The sequence below is a fragment of the Amphibalanus amphitrite genome, unplaced genomic scaffold, assembly GCF_019059575.1.
Source record: "Amphibalanus amphitrite isolate SeventyFive unplaced genomic scaffold, NRLGWU_Aamphi_draft 000051F_arrow, whole genome shotgun sequence".
Lineage (NCBI taxonomy): Eukaryota > Metazoa > Arthropoda > Thecostraca > Balanomorpha > Balanidae > Amphibalanus > Amphibalanus amphitrite.
This window is the reverse complement of record NW_024881547.1, coordinates 1,459,940-1,475,300: the sequence shown is the minus strand read 5'-3', so window position 1 is coordinate 1,475,300 and position 15,361 is coordinate 1,459,940. Positions and strand designations below refer to the sequence as shown.

General features: G+C 49.2%; 1 protein-coding gene across 1 annotated transcript in view; it reads left to right on the top strand.

The window, feature by feature from the left end:
• LOC122377795 (adenylate cyclase type 5-like) overlaps window positions 1-15,361 on the top strand; it is a 51,846-nt gene that overhangs the window by 2,461 nt on the left and 34,024 nt on the right. The window contains exons 3-8 of the mRNA XM_043358222.1: window positions 597-1,403; window positions 8,538-8,687; window positions 9,390-9,511; window positions 9,680-9,772; window positions 10,213-10,359; window positions 14,238-14,396. Of these exons, the coding sequence (XP_043214157.1) occupies window positions 603-1,403; window positions 8,538-8,687; window positions 9,390-9,511; window positions 9,680-9,772; window positions 10,213-10,359; window positions 14,238-14,396 (1,472 nt within the window). The 5' untranslated portion in view covers window positions 597-602. The remainder of the gene's footprint in view (window positions 1-596; window positions 1,404-8,537; window positions 8,688-9,389; window positions 9,512-9,679; window positions 9,773-10,212; window positions 10,360-14,237; window positions 14,397-15,361) is intronic.

The window sequence follows — 15,361 nt, the reverse complement described above, 5'->3', positions numbered from 1 at the left end:
CCCTCGTCGGTCGGTGGACCTTGGGGACGCGGGGGTTGGGGACTGTCTCAGCAGGGGTCGGGGACCGTCTCAGAGGAGGGCAGCTGCCAATGAGCGAGGCCCAATCGTCCGGCACGGGGCCAACTCTGTCCGTCCTCGCGCTCAGCCGCGTCCGTCGGCCCGTCCGCCACCGTGGCACCGCTACAATACCACCCTGGAGACGGTGACGTCATCACTGCCGCCCGCGGCGCTGACACAGGACACACGGGGGGGGAGGGTCCAGGACACATCAGGATGTAGGGAGCCAGAGGACATAAGACGCATTGGGGCGCAAGGGGATAGGGAACACCGGGTGGGGATGCATGGAGATTTGGGATACATCGAGTTCTGAGATCATCGATTTTGTTTGTATGACAAGCTGTCTGTGTTTGTGTATGGTTGACGTGGAAAGTAAAGAGTTACGTCAAGGAAATTTAAATGCAGTGCCATGAAAGAATTTCATGGATAATTACAGTTCAGTGGAGTGCTTGCACACTGGGTAATGCAAAAGCACTGCACTTTTGCATGTCACTCGGCAATAATTCTAAGCGGTAACGCTGTTTCTTTCTTCCTTGCAGCACAAAATGGGTCAGCGCTCCTCGAAGGGCAGCGGCGTCGACCCAGCCTCGGGCGCCACCCCGGCCACCACCACTGGGGCGGCGGCGGGGGCGGGGGCGGCAGCAACAGCAGGCGCGGCGGAGCGCGGCGCCGCCGAGCCCGGCCGAAAGTCAAACTGGGAGGTAATCGAGCACTACAGCAAGTCGGGTCTTCACAGCGGCTCAGTGCGCTCCCGGCCCGGCGAGGTGAGCCTGCTGCAGAGCACGCCGGCCCCGCCCGCCGTCTCCGCCCCCCGGCGCCGGCTCTGCGCGCCCTGTCTGCGCCTCTGCCGCTCGCATCGGTTTGCGGACGTCCAGGTGGAGTCGCTCTACCAGCGTTACTTCCTACGCATGAACCAGTCGTCGTTCTCGTCGCTGCTGGCCATCCTGATCTTGGTGCTGGTCTCACTCGGGCTGCTGGAGTACATTCTGAGCGCAGAGCGCGGCGCGGCGCGTACTCTGGCGCCCGTGCTGGCCGCACTGCTGCTGCTGTATGCGGGCCTGGCGCTGACACTCGCGCGCGCCCGCCAGCTGCGCACCCTACTCCTGCTGGTGTTCAGCTGCACGGTGGCCGTCTCATTCGTGGCGCTGGTAGCCGCCGTGGTGCTGACAGCTCCCGCAGACTCGGCCACTGCCGGCGTGTGGCTCACGCTGTTCTGTGTCTACATGGTGTACGCCCTGCTGCCGTTGAGGCTACGAGAGGCGCTCGTGGCCGGCCTGACGCTGTCGGCGCTTCACTTGGGACTGGCCGGCTACCTGGGCCGCAACCAGGCCAGCTTCGCGCAGCTGGTGAGTAGCCAACGGACAGCTGCAGATGGTGAGTAGTAGCATAGAGATCTTATGCATCGGTGTAGGTATATTAGATATTTATTAGTAACTAGCAGCCGAGAAAGCTGCAGGTGGTAAGTTAAGTAGTCCCCGGGATAGCTCCACAAAAAAATCCGAAAACTTACTGCCTTGATGCTCAGTAATACCTGCTTCATCCCCTGGGTCTCCTATTCACCGTGGTCTCTATGGGCTAATGGACACAATGGGAACAATGGCATAACTTTTTACCTCGATGAATAGATCGGGACAAACAAAGTCCGGGTAAAGAAGCTCAGGGGGCATCAATAGGCTCAACATATGTTTCATCAACATATGTTTAAAGTAAAAGTGAGTCGTTAACTCATTAAACGCTTACCCGGTTATGTGCACAATACACATATTAGTAAAATCAGCATCCCGCTGGGGTAATTACTAGCCGAGCGGCCTGCTCAGGGAATAGGGAGGGGGGGGGGCTCTCCCTCCGTATCTTCGTAACGGATGACCGTTTAGCTTTATACGACGAAGTGCCGCCTCAGGTAATTCTATGCTTGTGGTCGCTTCTCGGATAGGCAGCCATTTCAGGATCATATTACTTGCAAGTTGCAGAACATATGAGGTTTAGACCTTTGGTCAGTGATCACGACGGTTTGAATGATATTTCAGTTTGACATTCCAGTTTTCCACACTAAACTATGTTTCTTATCATCGTATGAAGTGCATCGTCAAGTTGTCAAGAGGCATAATCGAGAGGAAAGCTATAAAGTTTTTTCATGTCTTCTCATTGATGAATGTAAAAAATGATCAAAAACTGAATTGGATTTGAAACGCATTGATGCACGTATAACACGACCGTTCAGTGAACACGACCTTCATACCTACCTTCTCAAGTTCACAGTTCATTGGCGCCATATTTAGCCAAAAGTGTGGGCTGCTCTAAACCGGTTAGTCTTCTAGTGCGTCCTAACTACACATAAAACATTCCTCAAGAGCCAGCGACTCTATAAAATATGTGTCCAAGAGCGAAGCGGCCCGCATACAAAACAAGTCAAAGTGCGCTCCTGTAAGGTGCCGCCCCAAGACCGTTGCTCTCCTGTAAAGCGTTGCTCCAAGAGCGGGCTGCGTGTGGGCATTTCTCTCAATCCGTCGCTGTCGTAGTCGGCACGGCCGGGGCTCATCGCCAGGCGGTGCACAGAGTCGGTAGAACGTGACGGTGGCGTCGCGCTTAGGCCGGCGGTGATCGCATTACCGGGCCGGTAATGTGGTTTGGTCTGATGACGACATACGTTCGCCGGACTCCGACCAACGGGCGCTCACTCACGGTGACTGGGGGAGACCGATGCCGCCTGACAGGGAGTCCAGGGGAGGGGAGGGACTGACAGAGTGTCAGTCTCTCGTCCATGACAACTGCCCCTATGGTCAGTTTCAAAAGAAGCGTATGGCTCCGGGGTAATCACATAAGTAGCCGAGTGGTCCGCCTATACTAGCCTTAAGTTTAATTTGTTTAAGCGTGAAGTAAAAACAAAATTAGCAGCAATAAACCGTAACTGCTCGTATTGGTACATGGTTATCCGCCTATAAGGTATTTTATCAGCCGTCTCGCTCCCGAGGAAAAGGCTGGCGCGTGTTCAGGGATTGTATTCGTCAGGCAACATGCTGGTCGCGACCGCTCGGCGCGCCGTCCAGTGAGCGAAAGAGCCTCCGGCCTCGCCCCGGCCCCCGCGGTCGCGCGCCTGACGTCACGAGGACAATCCTTGGAGCTAGAGCGTCGGATAAATGAGTGTTCGGGTACGGTGCCTGCCCGTCCCGAAAACTAGCATATAGTGTCAGGATGAAGTGTCCTCACCTATATTTCAACTTCATTCCTGAGCTCGGAGCCATCTTGGTCCGATGGAGGTGGCGACTCCGTTCAGTTCGCTGCAGTGCGGCGGGGTGCGGCGGTCCCGTCTTCGCTCTCTATCGTTCTGTAATTGAGTGTCGACTCAGATCATCAACTAAACCCATCACCGACCCACGCTGCAACCTCCGCGCAGACGACCAGCGAACAGAGGCCGCTGAAAAACCGGCACACGCCTGAATGGACAGACAGTCCGACAGAGCAACAAAGAGTTGGACGAAGATAAGCGCGGGGATAACCCAGACAACCTACAGGCGATGTTGTCTGACGTTGTGAGCCCAGACAGCTGCTGAAAGACGTCAGCAAGGCTGCAAGAACGCCAAGAATGGGGGCCAGCTGTGGAAAAAACTGACAGTGCAGTGGCTGGTGATATGACTAACAGAGACAGGCGAGGAGCAGTGATGTTGATTTACAGAGAAATGCGGTAATCGGAATAAAAGCATAACGTTCAGCAGCGAAACCGTTAACAGCGATGCGGCAATCTAATGGTGACATTTGGCAAGTGCGCTTGTAAACTGCCAATCGACCCAATGCGTTTTGACAGTTGTATAGTATAATGAAAGATGGACGAAATCACTTTTCTTTCGCAAGTCTTCCTATTTCACATTATTTCAGGGTCAGCCTGCATTATAAATGCTTCTTTCGTTGACAGTTATTTTCTTGCTCTTATTGACGGTTAAAATGTGGTTATTGAAATCGCGAGGAGTTAATGGTGTCATTTATTATGTTTTGCAAAAGCACGGATGACTCAGAAGATTCTAATAACAATTAAATATTGCATATTAAGTGACAGGAATCTACTGAAGCCAGCTGTGCGGGCAGTTGTGGTCGATTTAGAGCGGCAAATGGCGGTGTGGCTGTGCTCCCAGACCGCAAGTGCAGCTGCTGGGGGCCGCAAGAGCGCTGCACTTGTCCGATAGACAGCGGGTCTGTGAGACAGGCAGACATACAGACGGACAGACGGACAGACGGGCAGACAGGCAGGCTTGTTACTGATAACTCAGTGCACAGACTTATGATTATTCATAATCAAAACACTAACCAAACGTCACAGGGAGACCTTATTTCGTTAACCTGTACGTTGTTGGCACAGATTCAACAGCTTTCTAACTCGCACAGAAGAAAATGATATCCGCCATGCCTCGTTACCGCTTCCCAGAAGCGGGTGCGACTATTTGGTTCCACTGATGACCAGGTATGACGTCATTGTCGGTCTCTGAGTACACCGTCAACTGCTAACAAGCACACGTCCTGAACACTGCGCAAACGGCCGATGGCGTCCCCGTGGCCAGCGAGCACACGTCGGCGGCTCGTTTGTGTTTTCAGTTCGGTATTGACCTGTGCCAGTTGGGAACACAACCACCTTGTTCGACACAAAGTGCGGCTGGAATTGGGGCGACCTTGTTCGTTACCAATTACGACGACTAGAATTGGGGCGGTAGAGGATAAAGGTTAGGATTTGACGTCAAATCGGCAAAACGATGATGGGAAGAACCGTTGTCTGGTTTTGTTTTGCTGTCCCTCCGGAACATAAAAGTTCCTGGTGCACGATGGCTGGTAGATATTTTTCATATTGGTTGTGGAATCTTTTAAAAATTGAAGTTCATTACTCGCTCTTTAACCCTAGAACGCCTAGTGGGGGGGGGGGTTGTATCAACCCCCCCCCCCTGAGGTTTTTTCGAAGTGCACGCTAAACGGCTTGTCGTAGCGGGCTGAAATTTTCAATACCCTCTGGGGCAGCCTTTGTGCATCTTTTGCCGAAAAAAAATTGATCGGGTCATGTCAGGTCACGGAGTTATGACGTCATAAGAGGTACAGCCTCCGGCCGGATTTTCACAAACTGAGTGCCAACGCCCGAGGTTTCCTGCCGGTGGTACGGACATCGGTTGATGGATCGTGATGAAACTTCCCATGCATGTTGGGGCAAGTATTGGCTATCATATGGTATAAGAAATTTGACCGGGTCAGGTCAGGTCACGGAGCTATGACGTCACAAGAGGAACAGCGTCCGGTACTATTTTTGAAAAGCGCCCGAACCACTATTTTGCTAATTCTTGTCACCTCAATGGGAATATGCAGCAATATTAGCTTCTTTAGGGAGCAAATGGACCTCCCAAATCCAAAAATACAATCAGATTTCAAAAATTTAAATTTTGATTTTTCGAATTTCTGCCGCCGACTGTGACCTTGCCGACTTCCGGCGCTCCCAACGCGCCATTTTTAGAGCTAGGGAAACGGAATACATACCAAACGATAGAGAATTGATCAAGGAACACGTTAGTGAAGGTTTCAAGTCGATATCTCCCACCGTTTTGCCGCAGTCGCCGCCGAAAGTTGAAAAAAGTCTATTTTTCCGAAAATTTGACCTTTGACCGGTCAAAAGTAGGTCAAATGTTGACCTAGGACCAAAAAATATACCATCAATCGCGAGATCTCGTTGAGAGCAATCCGTTGGTTTTTTCCGCTAAGCTCTACGACCTTCCGTTTCGAAACGCCAGGGGGGTCGTAACAACCCCCCCCCCCCCCTGGTCGTTCGTGTTATGAGAAATGGCCTGGTCGTGCGAGGGTTAAAGGGCGGAAGAGGGAAAGAAGAACGAAAGAAATAAGGCTAGAGAGGGAGAGAAGGGGAGAGAGAGAAAGAGAAAGAGAAAGAGAAAGAGAAAGAGAAAGAGAAAGAGAAAGAGAAAGAGAAATAGAAATAGAAATAGAAAGAGAGAGAGAGAGAGAGAGAGAGCGAGATGAGTAATATCAGTCTAAGCGTGCTTAAGTTATTCCTTTCCATGAATCAGTGATCGCATTCGTTTTTTGTTTCATCACGGCAGACTAGCCTGCATTAGATACTGTGCATCAGAACTGACGCTTATTCAATGATTTCCAGTGCTCATCGTTTCATGAAATTCTCTACGGCGTTCGTAATGGAACTTATTGAAAAGAGAACCATAGGCGGAAGCGGATGCGGATGCTGATGAATTTGGCTGCTTGCAAACTATCGAGAAGAAAGAAGCTTTGAGACTATAGGCGTAGGAACGTTTTCGAAAGTGGGGGGGGCCAAGCTGAGACGCATTTTACGCCTGATACTCGCCGTTGAAACTCGCTTACGGGCTATATCCGTGATTTCTGCACGCATATGTAATAGGTAGGTACACGAGCATTGTCTATCACATGCATACTGATACGAATGATCATAGAGCCTAACAAGCTGAATCAATACCCAGTGGCCTTCAGCGACCACCTTGTTACGCCGGCGATACCTACCCTTTGTATCTGATAGGAGCGGTACTAATTATCGTGGGCTTCAGTGAAAAACAGTTTGGCATCCGCCTTGTGATTCGGATCATCAAATGCCTGGAGCCCAGATATCATATTTCAACACAATAAAGGTATTATTGGATAGGAGACGCACACAAGATGACAATAAAATTAGTTTCCATGCGTAGATATGATATTTCTCGGCAACAACTAAGAATTCTACATATCAAAATGTAAATCAGCCACCCACTGCTGGTTACCTCTATGGAGGCTCTCTGTTTGGAGAGACTGCAGCACATAACCTATTGGTTAAAACATTCCGGATCGGGCGACCTTCTCCAGCGCCACATAACGCGCGCGCTCGATGCGACGTGCGGCCATTGCGGCCGCGGATCGTATTGCCCACAACTCTGAGCCGACTCAAATCCGATGCATGCGACTGGAATTGCCAATGAGATCGGCATAACGTTCAGCCATTCGATTCGGCTTACTAAGGCTGAGATATTGATCGGATCTCTATGGTTTCCACTTTCCAGCCGCGAACTGTAGCCCGATGTACTGGACAGAAGCAAAAGGTATTAAATAAAGCATGTTGGATCATTGGTGAACCATCACATTAGATTCCTACATTGAGTAGGTGTTACGCGAGTCGTCATTGTCGATATGACCGGCATGTGAAATGGCTGCCGCTGTCCTAGTTTCCAGAAGCAATTGTTTTTTACTGCGAATTGCGATGATCTCTCAAATAGAATTTTGTGCGTTTTGCTCAACTTGGCGAGGACATATTTCGTGTAAAATGTCTGCGGCTGCATTTAAAGGGTACCGTTATCATATATCGGGCTATATAAATCTAATTGGGCTTGTTGCGCTGGCTGGCGTTCCAACAAGACGTCATCGACCGAATGAGAGAATCTGCTAGTTGGGAGACACTGAAGTTGTTCACAGACAGACGAGACAGGCAATGCATTAGAGGGAAAAGGTCCGGTGTTGGAGGGGAAACTGGTGATGTTGGAGGGGAAAGGTGATCTTGGAGGGGGAATGGGAGATGTTGGAGGGGTACGGGAGGTGTTGGGGGAGAGGCGATGTTGGAGGGGAGACTGACAGTGTTGGAGGGGAGACCGAAAGTGTTGGAGGAGGTAGGGATAGTGCTGTTTGGAGGGAGTACGGGAGGTGTTGGGGGAGAGGCGATGTTGGAGAGGAGAGTGATGATGTTGGCGGGGAGACCGAAGCTGTTAGAGGAGTTAGGGATGCAGTTGTTCGGAGAAATTGTTAGGGAATGATAAAACGAGCGATGCTGGACGGGAAGGTAGATATGTACCCGCATGTATTTCTACTCCCGAAACTGCTTAAAGCCATCATCCATCAAAAATAATCACACTCGATCTCCCAGCAAGTGTCCGACATTAGTGAGCAACTGCTAGCTCAAAACAGTTTGATAAGGGTGCCGAGATGCATCGCGCCAGTGACGATGATTGTATTGTGTTCAGAGGAAGTCCTAATCAGTGTGTGCCCGGTTCTGACTGCTGAGTGCTGCTGCCGGCCAAACGGGCATCGGCGGTCCGAGAAAGGTCGCCGGGTACGCATCGAAATGTTCACAGTCCACTGGTCAAGTTTTACTAAGTAAAGGCTGTTTGCGCACCAACGAAGCACTAAGAGCGTCCCGAGACGGTTTCGAATAAGCGTGAATGCGGGGTTTACAATACCTTTACATAATTTGAATATTTCTTTGGTCTTGATACTTTTTATGTGATATTTTCAACATCTCCATGCTAAATACTCCATCACATGCCCAGATAATGTCAAAAATTTACCGTGAACACAAATTCTGTTTTTTGCCACAATCTGATTTTTAGTCAGAAACCAAATAAACTAAAGGGACAAGCATGGTGTTATCCATAAAACCTCCATCCTTAAATTCCTCGGTCAGCCGGCGATTGAAGAATGACCCGAGCCGGTGTCTGTCGCTGTTTCAGATCGCCTGCAACAGCCTGCTGTTTCTGTGTGTGAACCTGGCCGGCATCTTTACTCATTATCCGAGCGAGCTGGCCAAGCGGAAGGCCTTCCTGGAGACGCGCCAGTGTATTGAGGCTCGATTGGTGACACAGAGGGAGAATCAACAGCAGGTAACTGTAGATGAACCATCAGAGAATGAACGTAAATGAGTGGCCATGAATGATGCGGGGCTGGGTGGTGGCCGGTGGGCACGGCAAATGCAATCAATTGTTTCTAATGAGCCATGAGTGTGGTATCTGTGGCGTGAAGGAATTTGGCAGAAACACGGCTGGTATTGGTGAGGTAGGTCAGTACTTAACGAGCCTTATAGCTATATTTATTGCTAGTGTAGTGGTTTATTGCTGCTGATATTGCCTCATCGTGGTCGTTTTCGTTGATTTAGAAAAATGGGCCACCGAGAGTAACTGGGAGAGGGGGTGACCGGCTACACAGGGCCATGTTTGTTTATATGTTTGTTCTTGCCATATCAGCTCGGTTATTTTCTATCAACCAGGACATGTTGTTAACCAGGACATTTTTTAACCGAAACATAGAGTGCATGTGGCCAATTATGTGCTTGATTCGTGTGATTAAATGAGTTCACCTATATTTATGGCCTTGGGTTTGACCATGCTGGCAAGCATCTATAACGCAAGCAATCAATAGAATAGCCTGTCAATGCACTCATTCAACCGGCAGTCAGACATACGTGCTTCATCTAAGTCTCTTTTCCATAAATCACGATCACGGACGACTCGGCGTTACGTAAGAGTCTGTAAAAAGCAAATCATTGCCGTACTGCCTGTGTTATTTATCTCCTGTTTCTGTTCCAGGAGCGTCTTCTCTTGTCCGTGCTGCCTCGGCACGTTGCCATGGAGATGAAATCCGATATCGCCGGGCAGCAGCGAGACACTATGTTTCACAAAATATACATCCAGCGCCACGACAACGTCAGGTACGTGTGCCACGACGGAAACTGTTTATAAACACGCGGCTCTGTGTGTACTGTTCGAGGTTTCGTCTATGTCTCACGTGACCTGCGACTCAGCATAGTAGGTACTTATTGCTTGCACGATTTCGTCTCTGGCCTGTAGCTGACCTCGTGGCTTCATCTGTGTTTCAGTATAATATTTGCCGACATCTGCGGCTTCACGGCGCTGTCTGATCAGTGCACAGCAGAGGAGTTGGTCAGACTTCTGAACGAACTGTTCGCCAGGTAAGCACTGGACGTGTGTGTGTAGTGTGTGCCGACATAAAAAGGCTAAGATGGAATAAGCACTACTATTATTCATACGTAAAGACCAATTTGAGTGCTGTCAATATGTGGAAACCGATTTTGACCATTAAACGGTTTCTTTTTAACCGTTTATATCGTGCATTTTCATGTATGTTTTTGCATTTCCATATTTTCAGTGCATTATTATATCGCATAACGTCTTCTATTTTCATCATCATGACTTAGGAGACTGCATGTGATATACGCCTTCCAGGTAAAAATGTAGCTAATCATTTCATTATTTCCCTCATGGACTCCTATTTAGTGAGAGAACCCTGGAGTCCCTTATTGCTCAGTTTGTCCCCTCCCACTGCTGGTGCCAGCTCTGATCGTCTGTACGCGTCTTCATACACGTCAACTAACCTTCCGTTTGACCTCAGGTTCGACCGGCTGGCGGCTGAGCACAACTGTCTGAGGATAAAGCTGCTCGGTGATTGCTACTACTGTGTGTCCGGCCTGCCCGAGCCGCGTCCCGATCACGCGCACTGCTGCGTGGAAATGGGACTCGACATGATCGAAGCCATTGCGTGAGTACCCCGTGATAGAGCTGGGAATAGGGCTGAAAACGCGCACTGCTGCGTAGAGATTGGCCTCAAACTGATCAAAGCTATGGCATGAGTGTTCTGATATACGTGGAAAGGATGCGGACGAGAGCCGTGTAGCTGAGATGTGTTCAGAGTGGTTTTTGATGCAAATGTCCTGAAATATGTTACTCAAAATCAGCCGATAATTGACATCTGATATGCTGCCTCAGAACCATTCACATCTCCCGAGACAGCAGGTTTTAGGAAAGACACATTTACAGGGTAGACTTGTATATTCCAAGACACGATCGGCTTACCTGTGGTACCGCATCTCGCACTGTTCGATTAGCTAAGTAGTGACGAGGAATTTCTGATGTCGACCTGTAATCACCTTCCTCGCCCAAGCTCCTGTAACGTCGGGCCAAAACATGGCGCGGTTATGGTCCATTTCGATGCGGCTGACTGCTGGCGTGACGACATCGACCCGCTAGAGGTGGCGGGATGGTTTCCGCGTCAGCCTCTGAGAGTGTTTTATGAAGGCGCCATGAGCTCGAAGGGTCAACGGTCAATCATTCACCGGCGCCGCGGGCGTCACGGATCAGGGCAGCTGGGGTCACAGGGGTCAGTTCAGTGGGAGACCCGCGGGCTGCAGCGGGCGACGCCTTGTGGGACTGCCGTGGAGCGCAGTCTACTGGCTGAGAGTAACTCAAGTGATAGTTTGACTGTCACCTAGGTTGTAAGGATTATCGAATATTAATTGCAGTCAGCAGAGAAAGGCATCACAAGATCATTGCAATCATCATCATTCATTACCATCGTGTTCATCATAAAGCCATCACTGGGGTGATGACTGGCTCAATGAAAAGGTGCTGGTGGCATATCATGAGAACTATAAGAGACTGAGCTGTGGCTTCGAGAAGCCATATTATGCCCGGATGTGGTGGTGTAATCGAGCGCATTGCCACAGCAGATTCTTTTAGCCAGGAATGATGGAGGCTTTCTGACGGTCGCATGCACAGAGGCACACTCGGTGTGTCCTGAATATCAGGTCTGCAGTGACGTAGGTAACATTGGGAAGGCACGCCACGCTGAGATGTGTAGATTTTGGAATTCAATATCATTAGAAACGCTGGGCGCCTATGTGTAAACGTCTGTGATGTTTTTATCATGTTTTTTTTTACTTTTTTATTATTCATACCTAGCTGCATATTTTTCTAATGTGATTTTATGATCATCACTGTCATTTAGCGTTTTTATTACTATTGACTTCGTCTGTAACTGGGCACTATGGCCTGCAGACGATCTACTTAATACAATACATACAATATAATACAATACAATACAATACATTACAATACAATACAATACAATACAAAGACACAAGGAAACGGTAATCGTTGGCGTTTTTTTTTTCTTATTATGGAATTATTTCGTCATTCCCTTTAATTAATGTATTGTGTATATTCCGCAGCTTATGATGGAATGCTTTCAAATGCATTGCACTGAAGTAGGTAATAATCGTCGATGTCATCATATTTTCTTAGAACTATGTATTACCATTTTTAAAAAGTTTTACGCAAGTCGTGCCCGTAGGCCTATGTATGACGGAAATATTTTAAATATTTATCGGTAGATATCTACCCAAGCAGATCACTACCCTTGGGCTTTTGACCAAAGTACCCTTCGCCAGCACAAAGCCTTTCCATCTCACTGACACAGTTATGCAATACGCATAACGTCTTTGTAATTGTTTGCCTACCAAGTAACATTTCTCTTGCTTCAGCCCAGAGCACTAGTGAATAGATGCAAACGATAGTGACATCAAACGATGTCAAAAAGGCACATTCGCTTTGATGGTATTAATTCTGTGGTTGCTAGGGTTTTTCGTTCCTCGATAGGTATATTTAGAGAAGGTGAAGTGTTATGGCCGGATCTCATCTCAGGTGAGAGCTGCCGAAACAATGGCTATATGGGCCCTTCGATCCGGCTATATCGGCACTTTAATCCTAAAAAGCTTGCTTAGAAACTGCAGCCGAGCGTGAGGCTTACGACCATATGTCAGGTCAACGTCAGTATAAATACCAAAGAAGTGTTTTTAAGAATTAACTGAGTCTTAGTAGACCACCAGCAGACGGATAGTTTCTACCATTGCACAGCCACAAACAATCAACCAAATGACAGCTTCCACATGGGGGTAAGGCTAAACGCAATGGTCCGATGGTCCGATATTATTTTTAGCACTAATAAAAATACTTTCCACTTTCGTCTGTGCCGCCCTACAGATTTTAGTACCGATCCTGCGGTTCTTTCGAACCCCTCTCCAAACGATACTGGCTCGCCAGTCGCTGCCGAATTCCAGCCACCTCCCATTCCCCGTTCACCCCATTATCTATTCATCGAGTGGCGCGGGCCGAGCCTTACCCCCTGGCAGTTAGACCGGTCTGCAGAGGCTAACTGCAGACAACTGCCGAGCGCAGCTGCCTGGCACAACACCTGGTCCTGCAGTGCCAGGGGAATGGACTTCGCACTTGCACCGAGCAACGTCGGGTTGTGTTCGAATCATCAATATCCATGAGGGTGGTTGGGGTATGGATTCAGTTTGCTTGCATACTGCCATATTTTTTTAGATGTAACAAAATTTTCAAGCTTCTTGCTTTACCATAGATATTCCTGCAACCTACATGTACAATGCATATGCATTAGTTCGGCGGATTTCCTAGAAGGTAGGCAGGCATCCTTCTCAGCTACATGTAGCGTAAACCAGCCCGTTCCAGCGAGCTGCCCTCCTCGAGTGCTCGCGAGACATCCGGGCCCAGCTCGTGCGAACACTGTCGTCTTCTGTCCAAACAGCAGCCGCTGACGTCATCGTCATTGTTAGCACGTGACTCGCTGGGCCGGTGACGTCACAAACGTCCCCGAAGAGCTTGTCCGTGCGATGTTCACAGCCTGAGCTGCGTTCGAGATGTTTTTATTACGGATTGGGCCACCCGCACGCGTAGATGTTACTTGCGTCACAATTGGCGAATTACATGGACACAGCTCGTTAAATTATACTGACTTTGCTGTGTATTGTTGTGACCACTGAAATCGACCAATTGGTGGTCCGAAATACATCAGAAACTCTGCCGGCGCTCTGCCAAACTAGAGCCCCCCCCCCCCCCCTCGCCACTACGTCACGCACGGTCACCGCAGCCCATTGCTGTCGCGATTCGGGGCCATATGTCGGCGGGCCGCTGCACTGTGGCCAGTGACTGTGACATTGGTCAAACTGTAACCTAATGGGACGTCATGGCCGACACGTTGGTCAGAAGCTAACTTAATGGGCCGCCCCAGTCGACCGAAACGCACATTACTCAGCCGTCAGCAAAGTGAATGTGAGCGACGGGCTCATTTGGTTCATTGTGGTCATTCGTCTATGGTTTGTGGCTTTTTGAAGCGATTAACAGATTTAATTTGCTTCATAAGCTACAATCGTTCATTTAAGATCTCCCTCTCTCTCTCTCTCTCTCTCTCTCTCTCTCTCTCTCTCTCTCTCTCTCTCTCTCTCTCTCTCTCTCCCTCTCTCTCTCTCTCTCTCTCTCTCTCTCTTTCTCTTTCTCTCTTTCTCTCTCTCTCTCTCTTTCTCTTTCTCTCTTTCTTTCTTTCTCTCTCTCTCTTCTCTCTCTCTCTCTCTCTCTCTCTCTCTCTCTCTCTCTCTCTCTCTCTCTCTCTCTCTCTCTCTCTCTCTCTCTCTCTCTCCCTCTCTCTCTCTTTCATCTATGAATCTTTGATGTTGTATCGGTTTCTCTGTGTGTATGCGGTGTTCACATATGTTTTTACTCTGATGTTTGTCTCCATTTGCTGTCATTACTGGCAATGGGCCGCGTGTTCTCTTTCCACAGGCTCGTTCGTGAGGTGACGGGTGTGAATGTGGATATGCGGGTCGGAATCCACACGGGCCGCGTCCACTGCGGCGTCCTGGGACTCAGGAAGTGGCAGTTTGACGTCTGGTCCAACGACGTGACTCTGGCCAACTACATGGAGTCCAGCGGCATACCGGGGTAAGTCCCATCATGGGGTCCAGCGACATAACGGGGTAAGTCACACCATGGGGTCTAGTAGCATACCATGGTAAGTCGCATCATGGAGTCCACCGTCATCATATTGCGATTCATTATCACGAAAGAAGCAAATGCTCCTATCAAGTTTAGCAACAGCCCATCGATCCATATATTTAAGCTGCTCGGAAAGCCACACATTTGGCCCAACATTCTTCAGTATCAAGCAATATTGGAAATATCTGGGGTATCTCTTCTCTAAACAGTGACAGACACTCACAGCACATGAAATTATCGATTATTTACTCGCAGCCTCAGTGCAAACTGTGTCTGGTATGCTTGAAAATTATTGGTGAAATGATCAAATGTTAAGCCACTTTACCGCCAGTAAGTCGATATAACCCTTCTAACTTTCTCTGAGCTATCGTGTTACGGCGGGCTCTTCACTAGAGATGGTTTCAACGCCGAACAATATAAATTTATCGTGGTTGAATTATGTGTAGGAATTAGCCAAGTCTATGATGTGTAAGAAAAATCTGAATATTCGCTCAAATTAAATGCACATATAATGAATGAAATGCATCTTCATGTGTCAAGCATTGTCACCATTTCCCACCGTAGGGCCTTGTTCCCAACGTCACCGCTGCTATCACCGCCGCGGTTTCCGCGCGCCTCTCTCTCCCCCTCCCCCGCTCCCCCACCCGCCATACCCCGGCCGTCTCGCAAACTGTCCTGACCGAGCAGCTAAGGTCAGATAACAGTGTGGCGACTGTCGCCCGCGACTTGATGTATGAGCTCCGCTGATTGGTTGTCGGGGAGGGGAGGGGGAGGTCAGACGGCCGAGGCGGCGGACGCGTGTGTGGCCACGGCGGAGCGACCCGGGGGCATACAGTTCACTGTGAGGCCTTAAAAGCCGAGAGAAGGGAATCGGCGATCGTAAAAATAAGTAAACTGCATGCGATTTTTTA